At 68.3% G+C, this 15,297-nt stretch overlaps 1 protein-coding gene across 7 annotated transcripts; it reads left to right on the top strand.

Annotated features, from left to right (window-relative positions):
* Positions 1–69: 69 nt before the first annotated feature.
* LOC106740206 (protein O-GlcNAcase) lies at positions 70–15,183 on the top strand. 7 transcript variants are annotated; one of them, XM_059721191.1, is made up of 17 exons: positions 70–235; positions 2,539–2,590; positions 5,124–5,221; positions 5,357–5,487; positions 5,991–6,162; positions 6,721–6,819; positions 7,310–7,588; positions 8,086–8,199; positions 8,698–9,455; positions 9,566–9,740; positions 10,049–10,105; positions 10,383–10,468; positions 10,648–10,752; positions 11,238–11,329; positions 11,549–11,732; positions 14,078–14,249; positions 14,661–15,183. In XM_059721191.1, exons 1-17 carry the CDS (start codon positions 196–198, stop codon positions 14,795–14,797), a joined length of 2,751 nt encoding a protein of 916 aa, XP_059577174.1. In that variant the 5' UTR covers positions 70–195; the 3' UTR covers positions 14,798–15,183. The 7 variants fall into 7 exon arrangements, with proteins under 7 accessions (XP_059577174.1, XP_059577171.1, XP_059577172.1 ...); XM_059721188.1 differs by having other exon boundaries at positions 188–235; positions 2,539–4,261; XM_059721189.1 differs by lacking the exon at positions 70–235 and having other exon boundaries at positions 2,539–4,261; positions 5,362–5,483.
* The last annotated feature ends 114 nt before the right edge of the window (positions 15,184–15,297 follow it).

Genomic DNA, 15,297 nt, shown 5'->3' on the forward strand with positions numbered 1-15,297 from the left:
TGGGCGGGACGGGGCGGGGCGGGGCGGTCGGGGGCGGGGCCTGGGCTCGCGCGCGTGCGAGGGGCGTGCACACGCGCACGGCCACGCCCGCCCTGTTGCGCCGGGCTCCCACGGGGGCTGCACACGCACACGCCCCCCCGGGCGGGTCCCGGTCCCGGTCCCGGTCCCGGTCCCGCAGCCGGGCGCGGCGCGGGGATGTCGGCGCGGCCGGGCCCGCTGTGCGGGGTGGTGGAAGGTAGGCCGGGCCGAGCCGAGCCGGGCCGGGCCGGGGGGGCCGCCGCCGCGCCGCGCTGGGGCAGGCAGGCACGCGGGGATCCCGCTGCTCAGACCGGTGCGCACGGGGGGTTCCCCTCCCCCCGGCCCAGCCCGGCCCGCTGCAGCCCCCCCCCCCCCGGCAGCAGCAGGACGCTGGCGGCCGCGGCCCCCGCACCCCGGAGCGATGCCGGGCGCCGTGTCGGGGGCGTCTGTGTCTGCGTGTGCTGGAGCCGGGCGCGGGGCCGGGCGCGCAGACAAACCGGCGCTGGCTTGCGTGACCCCGCGGCGGGAAGGCGCGTGGGGCCGGGCCGGGCCGGGCCGGGCCGGGGAAACTCTGGCAGAGCGCCGGCTCCGCCGCGGACCATCCCGCCGCAGAGAGCGAGGGACACGGACTCCCCCGGCAGGGCCTGGGCCCGGTGGCACGGGCGCTGCGGGGCGCAGGTCTCGGGCCGGGCCGGGCCGGGCCGGGCACCAGCCCCAGGAGCCGCGCGGGGCCGGAGAAGCCGCGTGTGGGCGGGGCGGGGCGGGGCGGGGGGGGGCGCGGACACGCAGGCCTCTGCAGGGCCCGGTCCGGGAAGGGGGCGAGCGATCTCCGGGGCTTCTCCTCGGGCCCGTGGCTCCAGGGCAGCTGGTGCAGGTGCATGGTTGCAAGGTGCCTGGGACCATCCAGGCTTGGAGAGCCCCACGCGTCCTTCCCCGCTGTGCGCCTGGCCTGGGCCCAAGCCCCTGCCACCGCCGGTGAGGGCCCGGGGCTCGTGCGCCCAGCCGCGCCGGACCTTGGACGGCTGCGCAGGGGCTGACAGCACCCCGGAGGACGCAGGGCGGGGGGCGTCGGCCGTGCCAGGTGTCAGCGGTGGCGGCCGGCTCCGAGCCCTCGCGGCGCCGGGTCAGTGTGAGCCACGTGCACGCCCGTGCGGAGCAGAGAGGCGGCCCCGGCGTCCAGGGCGGCCGCGGCCGCGGCCCGGGTGCGCTCGGGGCCGGTGGAGGCTCCCGGAGGAAAGGAGCCGTCGCCATGGAGACCCAGCTCCTCCGAAACAGGCTGGCAGGGAGCCCGGGAGAGCCGCGCCACGCTCTGCCGACACCCCAGCCGCCCCCGCGTGTCTGCCTGGGCATGGAGCCCGCCCTCCTACGTGACACCGTCCCCGGTGCCCCAGAGCACCCGCCGGGAGCACGGGGCGCGAGCCCCTGGCAGGTGGGGTGGGGGGTGCGAGATGCATCATTGCACAGAGCCGCGTGCCTTTCTCATTAACCAAGAGCGCTTTGCTGTCGTGCCGGGCCCAGCGCTGCGCGATCCAGCTTGAGAGCAAAGCCAAACCAAATAGGACTTTGCTGGAGCGAGTGAGAAAGAGTGGCGGGGCTGCGCACAGGAACGGCAGAGACTATGCTGCTGGGGCGCCAGGGCTGCTAGAAAGGAGACAGGGTGGTTAGCACCCGGGGGGCGAAGGGTTTAGCAGGGAGATGATGGTGAGCTGTGAAGTCTCAGCCCGGGCTGGGTTTCCACTGGGGGTGGAGCAGGAAACGAAGGTGCAGCCCTGCACCCGTCCCTGCCTAACGCCACGGCAGGGGCCAGGTTTCAGGTGCACACGGGACAGTGGCTGACACCGGGGCTGGGCCCGGGGCCTTGTCCCTTTGCTTCCCCTTCTCCCCTGAAGAGGTGGGCAGGGGTGGTGTCCGACCCAGTGCCGGGGTTCCCGGGGCCTGGTGGGCGCAGGGCAAGGGGCTGCATGCGCGGGGGGCGGATGCCGCTGGGTGCTGGGAAGAGCGTCGCTTGGCCAGGCAGCGTATTCACACAAAGTGCCACTAAAGGGCAGCAGAGAGGCAGGCGCAGAGCTCTGCTGTGTACCAGTGGCCTGTTGCACCTGTGTGTGTGTGGGAGTGAGGAGCAATGCAACATGGGATGCCTGTAGGACGGACTGGACCCACGTCCTGTGACACCTGATGTCCACACATCACGTGGACCCAGTTGGCAGTGAACCCGTTCAGAAGAGCATTCGGTTTTCCAGGCATGCTTTTGAACCATTCCAGGTGGATTTAAACCAGATTAACAGGCTTGTCCACTTTGGGTTTAAAGCAGTCCTGGTGCCACGTGTGTCCATGCCCGGGGCTCCTCAGTGCCACGTGGTGGTGCCCTCGGCCGCCAGCCACGTGCCTCACCAGATGGCTTCCGGCACAGCCTGCGGCCATGGGAGGGGCAGCGCCGGGACAGCAGCCGCGGGCAGGGGAGCTGTGTGCGGGGCTTGCATGTGCCCGCGTCCAACTCCTGTCCTCTGTCTCGCTTCGCAGGCTTCTATGGGAGACCGTGGTCCATGGAGCAGAGAAAGCTTCTCTTCCAATGGCAAGTCCCTGCGCGCCGGCGTGGAGGCCCTGGTCCGTGCGCTCCGTCGAGAGGCCGCAGGAGCCTGCGCAGCGGCAGCAGCAGATGCCATCTCCCGTGCAGCTCTGACGGGTGCTCGAGCTACCTGTTGCTGCGTGTGTCCATTCACCCTCCCTCCCTCCGGGGTTCGCCACCACAAGCGTGGCACTGGGCGAAAGGGCACAGCGCTCCGTTCCAAATCCTCCCTGGTTCCCCCGCTACATCCTCTCTCTCTGGGCAGCCGTGCCCAGCTCCCCCCAGCTGCGTGGGTGTGGGCAAGGCACCGGCCTGGGCCCAGGAGAACCAAGGGGGTCCCTTACAGTGTGGGCTGAGGGGCAGAGCAGTTTGGGGGCCAGATGGCCAGGTGTGCATCCAGCTCAGTCGTATGTCGGAAGTGAAGCATCCCACCATGGTGCCTTCACTGGCTCGGGTGGTGCCAAGGGTCTAGGGTTTCCCGGGGTGAGCATGGGTGGTGGAGCTGGGAGCCCCACTGGGCCTGGACCCTGCAGCACGCCAACATGGAAACCTGTGAGATGCTGCCTCCACACTCAGGGCTCCAACCTCGTCGCTGGCCCACGTTCCCAGCCAGACGTGGCCTCTGCCGGAGCATGCAGTCCTGGTGCCAGCACCCGGGGCTGGGCCCTGGACACAGGAATGGCCACGGTGGAGTCACTAGTCGCTCAGCCTGCTGGGTCTCTGGTGCTGGGACAGCAGGGAGCAGGAGGGGCCACGCTGTGCCACACAGGCCGTGCCGGGAGCCACCCCTGGTGGGGCACATGGCTGATGGCTGTTGGCACCACCACGTGGCACCGTGGAGAGCGCAGGAGGCAATGGGAGCAGGAGCATAAGGGAGCTGATGGAGTTGAGGCTGAGGCCCACAACATCAGGGTGGGCTGCGGAGGGGTTCGATGGGCCGGGAGCCCCCAGGGCGGGGGGCAGGTGTCCTGCCTGGTGAGAGCCTGGCCAGGGCAGGCCTCACTGGAGAGGGGAAGCCGCCCTCAAGCACAGGCCCCCGAGAGCTGTGGGTGCAGCGGGGTCCCATGGCACCATCAGCCCCAGGTCCTGGTCCCCACAGCGCTCAGCAGGGGGCGGTGGTGCGCTGCAGCTGTGGGGGGTGATGACGGCCACGCTGCAGACGTGGGGGGCTGCTCACCAGAGATGGGGTGATCCTGGTCACTGCAGGGGGGTGCTGCAGTAGCTTTGGGAGGGGCATGGGGATGGCAGCCACGGTGTGACCAGGCGATGAACACCTCCCTGGGAGGCCCAAGCCAGAGGGTACTGGCCAGCCCCCCTCACCTCTGGGACCATGGCCGGATGCTGAGCCCGGGCTGGGGTCTGCCATGGAGAGCAGGTGCTCCAGGGGGATGGGGTGGGGGCCCCTGGGACAGGTCTGCCCACCTGCCACATGCCAGGCCCCAGGTTTTGCGCTGAATCTACAGGGGCGGGTCCGTGGCGTCCTGACGGCAACGTGGGGAGGGCTGTGCCAGTGCCCGGAGGCCAAGGCAGGGCAAAGCCACCGCTGGAGCTGGCCCCCAACCTGAGGGCCCCGCCGCCTGCCTTTGCTGGCCGGCGAGAGTCCCATGCCACGGACGCGCTCCTGCTGGTGTTGTCCAGCGAGGATCTGATCTGTCCTCACCACAGCAGCCCGCGGAGGTGGGCAGAGCAACGAGCATGAGGGGCATTGGGGCCCAGAGATACCTCCTCCAGGGCCCAGGCTGCTGGCTGGGCCTGCCTCGTGTGCACACACACATAAGTGTGCACATGTGTGCGCTGGGGGTTGCACCCAGGCAAGCGGTGCCTCTGGAAAGGAGTCAGGGTTGCTGCAGACACTGCCGGGTACATGGGAGCAGGAGTGGAGGGAGGGAGACAGGCCAGAGGCGAGTGCAGCCTCTGGATCAGGACCACGGCTGGGTTGCGCTTGGTCAGGGCAGGCAGAGAACGGCCCCTGGCCGACCCGAGCCCCTGCCAGGATGGGCACAAGCCTGCCCCTGCCCTGCTCCCGCCTGGCAGCGCGTGGGGCTGTGGCCCCAGCGTGTCCCCAGCTGCTGCCTGCGGGCACATCTCAGTGAGGGTCTGCCCGGGCTCCGCAGATGGATGCTGGCACCGGCCCCGGGCAGCGACGGGATGGTGTGGCGAGGCCCAGCTGTGCAGCACCGCATGCAGCGCCAGTCAGGTTGGCATGGCCAGTCATCGTGTCCGGCACGCTGGGTCATCCCCACACAGGTCCTGAGCCCGGTGGGGCTGGACCGGTGCTGTGGGCTCAGAGGCTCTGTGCAGTCATTGTCACCGGGGAGCGCAGGCCTTGGCCCCGCGGCCCGGCTGCTTGTCCGGGTGGAGGCCCATGCACAAGCCCAGACGCCAGTGTCCGGTGGAGCTGCCAGGCCAGGGGGCTGCATTGCACGGGCCTGGCGGGGGGCTGGCAGGCCTGGGGACCTCCGTCTCCCTGGCGGCCTGGCTGTACCTGTGCCCTGGGAGACGGCCCAGTGCTCGCAGTGATGCTGTGCCCTTGCCACAGGCTCAAGCGCTGGGGGCTGAACTGCTACATGTACGCGCCCAAGGATGAGCTGAAACACCGGCTGCTCTGGCGGGAACCCTACACAGAGCACGAGGCAGGTACCGGCTCCTCTGGGCCCGGGCACTGTGCTGGGGCCGGGGTCTGTTCCAGGACCAGGGGTGGGAGCTGTGCCGGGGGGCAGGCGGTCTGCTGGGCCCTGTGCTCTGCCCTCACGGCCCCTCCGCGGTCCCCAGCCCAGCTGGCATCGCTCATCGCGGCCGCACGGGAGCAGGGCGTGGAGCTCGTCTTCGCCCTCTCCACGGGGCAGGACATGGTGTTCTCCAGCGCCAGCGACCGGCTCCTGCTGCAGCGCAAACTCAGGCAGGTACCGTGGGCCGTTCCTTCCCTGCCCTGGTGTCAGGGCACGCGTGAGTGCGAGGGCCCCTCTGCATCCTGGTGCAAGGGGCACGTGAGTGTGTGTGCCCAGCCGTGTCCTGGTGCAAGAGCACGCGCGATTCTGAGTGCCCAGCTGGGTCCTGGTGTGAGGGCGTGTGTGAAAGTGCACAAACTCCCCTCGGCCCCAGGTGCCCGGGCTGTGCGGACATTTGCTGCTCCAGGCAGGCAGGAGATGCTGGGGGCGGTGGGGGCTGCTGCTGGCTCCTGTCCCGGGCAGACGGGTGGCCACACCAGACCCTCTGCGGGGCCATACCTGGCCTGGCACAGGCCCCGCTGGCCCTGGGCAGGGAGCCCAGTACCGCCAGGGGCACCAGGCACCAGGAGCCTGGCTGCTGGATGCCCGTGGCCACGGATGCTGCTGGCGGGGGGGAGCTGAGCACGGGGGGAGACCAGGCAGCGCCGCGGGGGCCTGACCGCAGCCGCGTCTCGCAGGTGGCAGCGGCCGGGTGCAGCTCCTTCGCGCTGCTCTTTGACGACATCGACCCTGCCCTGTGCCAGGCCGACCGCGCCGTCTTCCCCTCGCTGGCCCAGGCCCAGGCATCCGTGGCCAACGAGGCGTACCGGGCGCTGGGGCAGCCGCCCGTCTTCCTCTTCTGCCCCACAGGTGAGGCCAGTACCCGGGCAGTGCCCCCTCCCGGCCTGCTCTGCCCTCCGGCTCCCCCGGCACCGCAGCGCCTCCCTTCAGACCTGTTGTGCCCCCTGGCACCCCTGGCCCACCCCCAACCCCGGCCCCACTGCCCCGCCAGCCCCCCAGTGCCCAGCACCCTGCCGTGTCCCCAACCCCAGCTCCATTGCCCCGCCAGCACCCCCAGCGTTCCCAGCCCTGGCCCCACTGCCCTGCCAGCACCCCCAGTGTCCCCAGCCCCTCTGCCCTGCCAACACCCAGCATGCCCCAGTGTCCCAACCACTGCCCCACCAGCACCCCCAGTGCCCAGCATGCCCCAGAGCTCAGCCCTGGCCCCACTGCTCTACCAGTACCCCCAATGTCCCACCAGTACCCCCCAGAGCCCAGCATGCCCCAGCGCTGCTCTCCTCCAGTGCAGCCCAACACCAGACGCCCCTCAGCTGCTCTGACCCTGCAGCAGCGCGCAGTTTCACCCGTTCGACCAGCCCCGCTGCATGCCCCGTGTCCCCTGACGGGCGCCCGTGCTCTCTCGTGCAGAGTACTGCAGCGCGCTCTGCTCCCCCAGCCCCAGCCGCTCCCGCTACCTGCTGGCCCTGGGCCAGGAGCTGCTGCCGGGCATCGGCATCATCTGGACAGGTGAGTGACCACAGGGCCGGGGCAGGAGCACGGGGTGCTGGCTCCAGGCTGGTGTTCAGGAGCCAGAGGGGCCCGGGTGCGGACATGCCCCCAGCTGCTTCCTGCAGGTTCGCGTGGCCCCCGGGTGCCCTGAGCTGGCACTGGCTATGGGCAGAGTGGCCACGGGGGCCTGGCCCCTTCCAGCACCCTGTCTCTCTCTCTCTCAACCCCCACCCCCTTGTCTGTGTGCTCTTGAACATGCGTGTGCCCCTGGTGGTGTGGATGTGTGCCATGCGTGTGCATCTACGTCTGCTTATGCTGGTCGGTGTCTGCCTGCACCCGCCCTTGGGCACATGTCTGTGTTTATACACGTCCCTGTGTGTGTCCTTGTGTGCCCACACATATATGTGCCTGTGCGAATGATGTCTCTGTGGTTGGTGCCCATGCATGCGTGTGCCCCATGCATGTACCCCACATGTGCTGTGTGCGTGTGCATGCCGGGCCGGGGCAGGCCCCAAGGTGGTGTCACAGGAGCTGTCGCTGGCACTCCTGGAGGAGGTGGAGGGCGTGCTGGGCCGCAGCCCCGTCATCTGGGACAACCTCTATGCCAATGACTACGACTGCCGCCGCGTCTTCCTGGGCCCCTTCACGGGCCGCCCCCCCGGGCTCATGTCCAGGCTTCGCGGGCTCCTGCTCAACCCCAATGGCGAGCTCCAAGCCAACTACGTGCCCCTGCACACGCTTGGCACATGGCTGCGCTGCAGCCGGCGGGGACACGGCATGCACACAGGTACTGGTGCGGCGCGGCACGGCGCGGCCTACTCTGCACCAGGGATCCCAGCTCCTGGCCTGCCCAGCTGTGCCTGCCGGGGACCCGGCTCCGCCTGCAGGGCCCCAGGGTGGGCTTGGGGGAGGTCTCCCCACCACGGCCCCACCCACAGCTGGTTGAGATTGTCAGGAAATGCTTCTTCCTTAGGGAGCCGCGAGGGCCGGGGGTCTCCAGCACTGGAGGGGCAAGGAGAGGCTGGGCGGGGAGGATGTCTGTGCTCTGCTGTGGGGATGTCCCAGACTCGGGGGCTGTGCTTGGTGCCGCATGGGGCATGGTTTGGACAGGGCTGGGACTGGATGTGACCCTGCAGGTCCCTGCCAGCCCCACTTGCTGTGGGGATTGTGTCTCCTGGATGGTGCCCTCTGCCCCCTGACGCTGGGCGGGTGCTGAGCAGCAGGTGCTGCAGTGTCCCGGGAGTGACCGTCCCCCCCGCCCCCCCACACCCCCTCTCCTCCCAGAGGAAGACGCAGCAGCAGAGACCCAGGAGGAGCCGAGCTACAGCCCGCAGGAGGCGCTGGACCAGGCCCTGCGTGACTGGGTGGCCGAGATCCGCCAACAGGTGCCGGATCCAGGTACCAGGGGCCGCGTCCACACCACGGCAGCCGGGGGACCTGGGTCACGAGGAGCCCGGACAGGGCTGGGCACACGTGGGCCATGGGATGTGTGCATGGCTGGGGCCATGTGCTGGGCGGTGGGGCGCAGTGGGGTTGGGGCCAGGGCTGCTCCAGTGGGCATTTTGGGAGCCCAGGCTGCTGTGGCCAGCACCGCAATGGGATGGGCATGGGACAGTGCAGCATCACGCAGCCCCGTCTGCACCCAGCCCTGCCTCCCTTCCCCACTGCCCCCCGCTTGTCCCCCTGCCTGCCGGGGCCCGGGGAGGGGGGGCGCCAGCACGGCCTGCTCCTGCCTCCAGGGGCAGATTGACCACACAGGCAATGGCAGCAGGGGAAGCAGCCATAGGCTGGGCCTGGGCACACGCCTGGGTGTTTGGGGGCACATCTCCCCATGGGGCAACCCCTGCCCCTCATGTGCCCTTGTGCTGCAAGCTGCTCTGCGCTCTCCCCGTGCAGCGGGCAGCCCTGAGGAGATGGTGTCTGAACCAGAGCCAGGTCCCAGCAGCGAGAGCCGGAGCCACCCAAAGCCCCTGAGCGCAGCAGCGGGCAGCAGGGAGCCGGCGCCGGCACCGGGGCTGCACAGCAAGAGCAGGGTGCTGGAGGGGGCTGCAGAGCCTGGGGACAGCAACACCGGGCAGGACGGGGCTGCGCCTATGGGCAGGGATGAGGACATGGCCCCTGAGGCACCAGTGCCACCTCCCGCAGCCCAGGTGCCGACCACCCCAGGCCTCTCAACACCCCGTGGTACTGCCGTGGCCAATGCCCGATGGAGCCCCCCGGTGCCCGTGGCTGACAGCACCGATGATGCAGACCCTGCGTCACCCAGGGCCAGCACGGCCAACAGCTGCCGGAGCCCCCCAGTGCCCGTGGCCAATGGGGCCAGCGCCAGCCTGGACCCTGCACTGCCCGTTGCCCACGTAACCGATGCCATCCAGAGCACTGCGGTGCTCGTGGCTGATGGTGTCAGCACCAAGCTGAGCCCCGCGCTGCCCCTGGCCCACGGCACGGGCGCTGGCTCGGAGCCCCCCTGGGCCCAGGCGGAGAGTAGCCCGGCGAAGGGGCTGGGGCTGGAGGAGGTGCGGCTGCTGGTGGAGCTCTTCTACCTGCCCTACGAGCACGGGGCGCAGGCCGCCCAGCTCCTGCAGCACTTCCGCTGGCTCCAGGCCAACCGCCGCGGCGCCCGCGCCCCAGGCAGAGCCAGCGACGCCGACCTGGTGAGTGGGGCTGGCGTGGACGTGTCGGGGGGAGCCGGGCTCAGGGGGGCAGAGAGCTCCTTGCAGGGCCAGGGCTGCCCCTAACTGCCCCGCTCGTGCTGCCCCGGCAGGAGGAGCAGTGGCAGTGCCGGGCTGAGGCCTTCCAGCAGCTCTGCAGCCGCATCTGTCACCTGCACGGGCGCTTCGTGAGCTGCGCCAGCCGCGCCCTGCGCTACGACCTGCACCGCTACCTCTGGGACCTGCGCACCGTCGTGCTGGCCGCCCGCGCCTTTGCCCTCTGGATGGGTACGTCCAGCCCCCGTGCCCTTGTCCCCCTTGCTGGCTATGTGCCCCCCCAAGCACCCTCAGTTTCCGGCTTGGTACATGGCCCCCTACCCTTGTACCCCAGCAGGGTACATGCCCCCCACCCTCACCCTGGCAGGGCACGTGCCTCCCTCCATGCTTTTGCCTCCTGGCCAGGCCCATGCCATGGCCCCCATGCTCCAGTGCCCCCCAGGTGCAGCGGCTCAGGAGTGGGTAGAGGCAGGATCTGTGCCGACATCCTGGCCCTCTGCTCCCTGCTCCGTGACCGTCTCGTGTTGCTCCTCTTGCAGACGGCCGCATCCTCGCTGACCCCGACCCGCAGGGCACGTGGAGGAGCTGCTTCCGCTGTACGTAGGGGGCACCCCCCACCCTGCTGGGCTGGCACCGGGGCCGTGGCGTGCTAGAGGCTCCGGTGCCCTCGGCTGGCTCAGCTGGCAGCGCCGGGGCCCAGCGTGGAGGTCGATGCTGCCCCATGAGCCAGTGCCGGGGTGCAGCCGCCATGCCCTGGCAGGAGCCAGGGGCCCGGGGACAGGCAGTGCCAGGTCAGGGCCCCGTGTCCTCCGTGCCGCAGGCAAGGCCCTGGGTCATGGCAGGTGCAGACTCACTGCTGTGTGCCTTCCCCAGGGTGCCAGAGCAGTGCTGCGGCCCTTGCCCTGGCCGGGGATGCGGAGCCCTGGGTGCGCCATGGCGGCCTCTCCGGGGAGCTGCAGGTGAGCGCCCATCCACCCGGGCAGGGGCACTGTGCATCGAGGGGTGCAGGACACCTGGGTTCTGCCCCCAGCACCCCCCACCTTGCTTGGTGGCCTAGGGGGGCAACTCCTCCACCTTGGTGCCGCAGGGAAGGGGCTGGGCTGGACTGGGCTGGGCAGTGATGGAGCCTGCATTGCAGGCGCTGCTGCCCGTGGGGAACAGCTGCGAGCTTTTCCACTACCCACCCCCACTCGTGCCCTCCAGCCAGCACTACACCCTCCGGCCCCTGCTGCCACAGGACCAGGTGGGTAGCACAGCCGGCTATTCCATAAAATAATCTGCATATATGCTAATCAGTACTATAGAGACTTGCTGATGGGCAGCAGCCTGGGCAAGCGAACCCCAGCACCCCCAAGCCGGGCTGGACGAGCTCCACACATGCAGCCTGGCCCAGTCCTGGCCTAGGTCCAGGGACAGGTCAGTCCTGTGGCCCAGGCATGGCCGTCCCCTCTGGGCACCTGCCAGTTGGTGTGCAGGCAGGAGCAAGTGTGCATTGGGGCAGGGCAGAGGCCCAGCAACCTCGTCTCATGCAGGGCCCGGCAGCCGGCAGCCAGACGGGAACAGCTGCTGCCCCTGCTCAGCCAGACGTGCAGCACTGGGGGGGCAGGGGCTGCAGGTCCGGAGTGAGGGGCACCGGCAGAGCTGGGGGGCAGGAATGAGGGGCATGGGCTGGGTTGGGGGTACCTGGGGCCTGGGGGGTCCATGCTGAGCTGTGCCTGGTTCTTGCAGGACGAGCTGTACCGGCTGTGCCGGGAGGGGGTGGAGTGTGGCCCTGATGCTGCGGAGACGCTGGCGGCGCATCCGGACCTCCTGGGGGACTGGTAAGGGATGGGTCCCCGCGTCGTGCCCCTCATGTGCTGCTGCACCAGCCACAGGGACTGGGTTGAGGCTGGCATGCCTGTTGTACTGGGACATGCCTGGTGGGTGGTGCTGGGATGGGGGTCTGGGGGTGCCGTGTCCTGGGAGTTCGTGTGGCTGATGTCACTGCCGCAGGAGAAGGGGTGCCTGTGGCCCAGCTGTGCTCTTGCCCTGGCTGACAGGCTCCTGGGTAGCTTCCTGCGGCTGAGCCCCAAGTACACGTTCGTGCTGGAGGACATGGCAGGGCCCTGCGGGTATGCAGCCGGCACCCTCCGTGCCCAGAGCTTCCTGCAGCAGCGCGAGCACATCTGGCTGCCCGCCATGCGGCTCAAGTACCCCCGCGCCCCGGACAGCGCCGCTGCGCAGGTGAGGCCCTGCTGGGTTCGGGGGCTGGGGCTGGGGGACGTGGGTGGCGGGGAAGGTGCCTAAGAGGGGACTCGACAGCAGTGTCCAGAAGGCAGGTGGTTTCCTGACAGAGGAGGGAAAACACCTTCCTTCCACTGCTGCAGACAGCAGGACAGGGGCCCATGGCTGGAAGATTAGAGATTAAGACAAAGTTATAATCTTACAGAGTCCCAGAGCCGTGGGACTGGCAGGGACCTCCATGGGTCACATTGAGTCCAACCCCGGCCTGAGACAGGATCAGCCCCGTCCAAATCAGCCCAGACAAACCCCTTGTCTAACCTCATAGCACACGACACAGTCGCCCCTGGTACAGCCCCAGACATCGCCCCCGCCCCCAGGATACAGCGGGGGCCGCAGCTGCCAACGTCCTGCTGCTGCCAAGGGGGTCATGGACACTACAGAGAGCCCAGGCCCAGGCCGTGCCCCACTGCAGAGGAAGGGGAAACCCCCCAGTGTGCACCAGTCTGAGCAGGGGGGAAATCCCTTCCTGCCCCAGTGCAGCGTGGGGCTGAACCTGAGCGCAGGGGCAAGACACTTCAGGCAGGACCCTGTGGGGCTGGTCCTAGCAGGAGCATGGGCACAGTCTGGTCCCATCCCCAGCCTGGGCTGCAGCAGCACCAGCGCCTCTGGGGGAGGCTTAAAAACACCTTGACACCAGCATCGCTGTGCCTAGGTTATTGCTAGACTGGGGATGGGGCTGGGCTGCGCCAATGCTCCTGCTGGCACCAACCCTGCAGGGTCCTGCCTGGAAGGTCTTGCCCCTGCGCTCAGGGTCAGACAGATGCTGCACTGGGGCAGGAAGGGATTTCCCGCTGGTCAGAAACTGGGGGGTTTCCCTTTCCTCTGCAATGTGGACAGGGCCTTGGCCTGGGAGTCTCTCATATTTGATAGTTACAGTTTCATAGTAGGTAGGGTCAGAAGGGACCTGAGCAGATCATCAAGTCCAACCCCCTGCCGTGGGCAGGAAAGAAAGGATGCTGGGGTCAAATGACCCCGGCTAGGTGATTATCAAGCCTCCTTTTGAAGCCCCCCAAGGTAGGAGTGAGCACCACTTCCCTTGGGAGCTGGTTTCAGATCCTAGCTGCCCTGACTGCCAAGTAATGTTCCTGATGTCTAGTCTGAATCTACTCTCCATCAACTTGTGGCCGTTATTCCTCATTACTCCCAACGGTGCTTGGGGGAACAGGGACTCCCCCGGTGCCTGGTGGTCCCCCTTGGCCAGTTTATAGATGGCCACCAGATTCCCTCTCAGCCTTCTCTTGTGGAGGCTGAACAGGTTCAGGCCCTTTAGCCTCTCCTCGTAGGGCCTGCCCTGCTGCCCCCTGACCATGCGGGTGGCCTCCTCTGGACCCTCTCCATGCTGTCCACATCCCTCCTGACGTGCAGCGCCCAGAACTGGACGCAGTACTCCAGCTGCGGCCTGACCAGTGTCGCATAAAGGGGGAGGATCACCTCCTTGGCCCTGCTCGAGATGCATCTGTGGATGCACGACAAGGTGCGGTTGGCCTTCCTGACCACGTCCCCACACTGTCGGCCCATGTTCGTTGTGGCATCAGTAATGACTCCAAGATCCTTTTCTGCCTCTGCACTGACAAGAAGGGAGCTCCGCAGCCTGTAGGTCTGCTGCTGGTTCTTCCCCCCCAGGTACAGCACCTTGCACTTGTCAGTGTTGAACCCCATCCTGTTCTCATCTGCCCACCCTTGTAGCCTGTCCAGATCTAATTGTAGCCTGTCCCTCCCTTCTAGTGTGCTCTTCTTCTCCCCACTTCTCCCCACATCTTAGTGTCATCTGCAAATTTGAACAGGGTCCTTTTCACTCCCTCGTCCAAGTCACTGATGAAGATGCTGAACAGTGCGGGCCTGAGGACCGAGCCCTGGGGGACCCCACTGCCCACATCCCTCCAGGTCGAATAAGACACATCCACCGCCACTTTCTGGGTGCGGCCCTCCAGGCAATTGGTGACCCATCTGATGTGTAGGCATTGACACCACAGTTGCCTAATTTCTTAATGAGAAAGGGGTGAGAGTGCACTGAACCCCCTGATAGCAGCAGGACCCTGACCCATGTCACCCAGTATCACCCAAGAAAGGGCCGGGGGCTCTTAGTGTCTGTGGGGAATGGGCCTGGTCATTGCACCCGGGTTGCAGGTGTTGCCAGGACCAGGCCAGACCCGGATGTGTCTGGAAGGTTTAGGAAGGGGCTGATCCTGCCTAGAGCAGGGGCTGGGCCTGCTGTGACACTGAGGGGTGGGCTGGGGGACGGGGGGACTTCCCTGGGCCCTGGCCGACCGCTGTCCATGCGGCAGGGCGCCGTGGGGGAGGCGCTGATGTCCTTCCAGGCAGAGCCGCTGGCTGTGCCCCCGGCCGTGCTGCAGCGCTTCCCCTCACTGGTGCAGCTGGGCACTGCGCCACGCGCACTGGACCCCGGCGCTGCCCGCAGCCTGGCCATCGCCCTGCTCAGCGCCCTGCGCGCCAATGGTGAGTCCTGACCCCGGGGTGTGGGACACAGCATGCCCCGCACAGGGACGGGGGCAGAGGGGCCTGGGCCAGGGCTGGAGAGGGGGGCCATGCCCAGGTGTGGGGCTGGGGTTGGGCAGGGCTCACAGCCACAGGGCACCTCTCCAGAAGACAGCCTGTGCCCGTGGTCAAGGAGCATGGGGCAGGGGAGGCCAGACCAGGCTGGGGCCAGGGGCACCTTGTTATCTGGCCCCGCCACCCCCAGTGCAGCGCCTGGCTCGGCTCTGGTCCGCACTCTGACCAGCAGGGCTGCATGGAGCCCAGGACCAGGGTCCCACACCCTGCCCTGCCCAGCCTAACCGGGTCCAGCCTGGCCTGTGACCGCAGTGACCGTGTGACCCGCAGTGACCGTGATGCCTTCCTTCCCCGCAGGGTCCCGGGGCGTGTTCTGCGAGGTGAGCGCCGCGCACCACCACCAGCTGCATTTCTACGGGAAGCTCGGCTTTGTGACGCTGCCCGGCGGGCGGACCCATGGCCCTCACACCCAGCTCCTGGGCCGGCTCCTCTGAGCACGTGGCCGTGGCCCCGAGCCAGGCACAGTGTGGATGCAGGCAGGGCAGAGGGCAGCACGGCAGTGACACAGGCCCCAAGGGGACGAGCAGGCCAGGTGCAAGCCCTCAGGCTCTGGACACAGTAGGCCCCACAGGCTTCCCCTGTCTGGACAGGGTGGTGGGGATACCTAGCCCCAGCCCTGCTGCCCCTGTGGCAGGAGCAGAGGGTCTTGGTGCCAGGGTGCTCGCCCTGCCGCAGGCTCTGCGGGAGCTCCCGCATGATGTGCATAGGAAGGACGGGGCCTGGGGCTTGCTGCCCACGCGGCATGGCCTGTGGCTGTGAGGAAGGAGATGTGTGCCCTGGGGATGGTGCTGCTTCAGCCGCAATAAAGGACATGTCCAGGTCTTGGCTCAGTCTCTCTTTTGCAGCACCGTGGATGAAACTGCCAGACCCCCCACATCGGCCCCTTGCTGCTTCTGGGGATGCTGATGTCCCCTGCACCAGGAGAGGGTCAAGC

Source organism: Alligator mississippiensis, chromosome 2 (genome assembly GCF_030867095.1).
Source record: "Alligator mississippiensis isolate rAllMis1 chromosome 2, rAllMis1, whole genome shotgun sequence".
Taxonomy (NCBI): domain Eukaryota; kingdom Metazoa; phylum Chordata; order Crocodylia; family Alligatoridae; genus Alligator; species Alligator mississippiensis.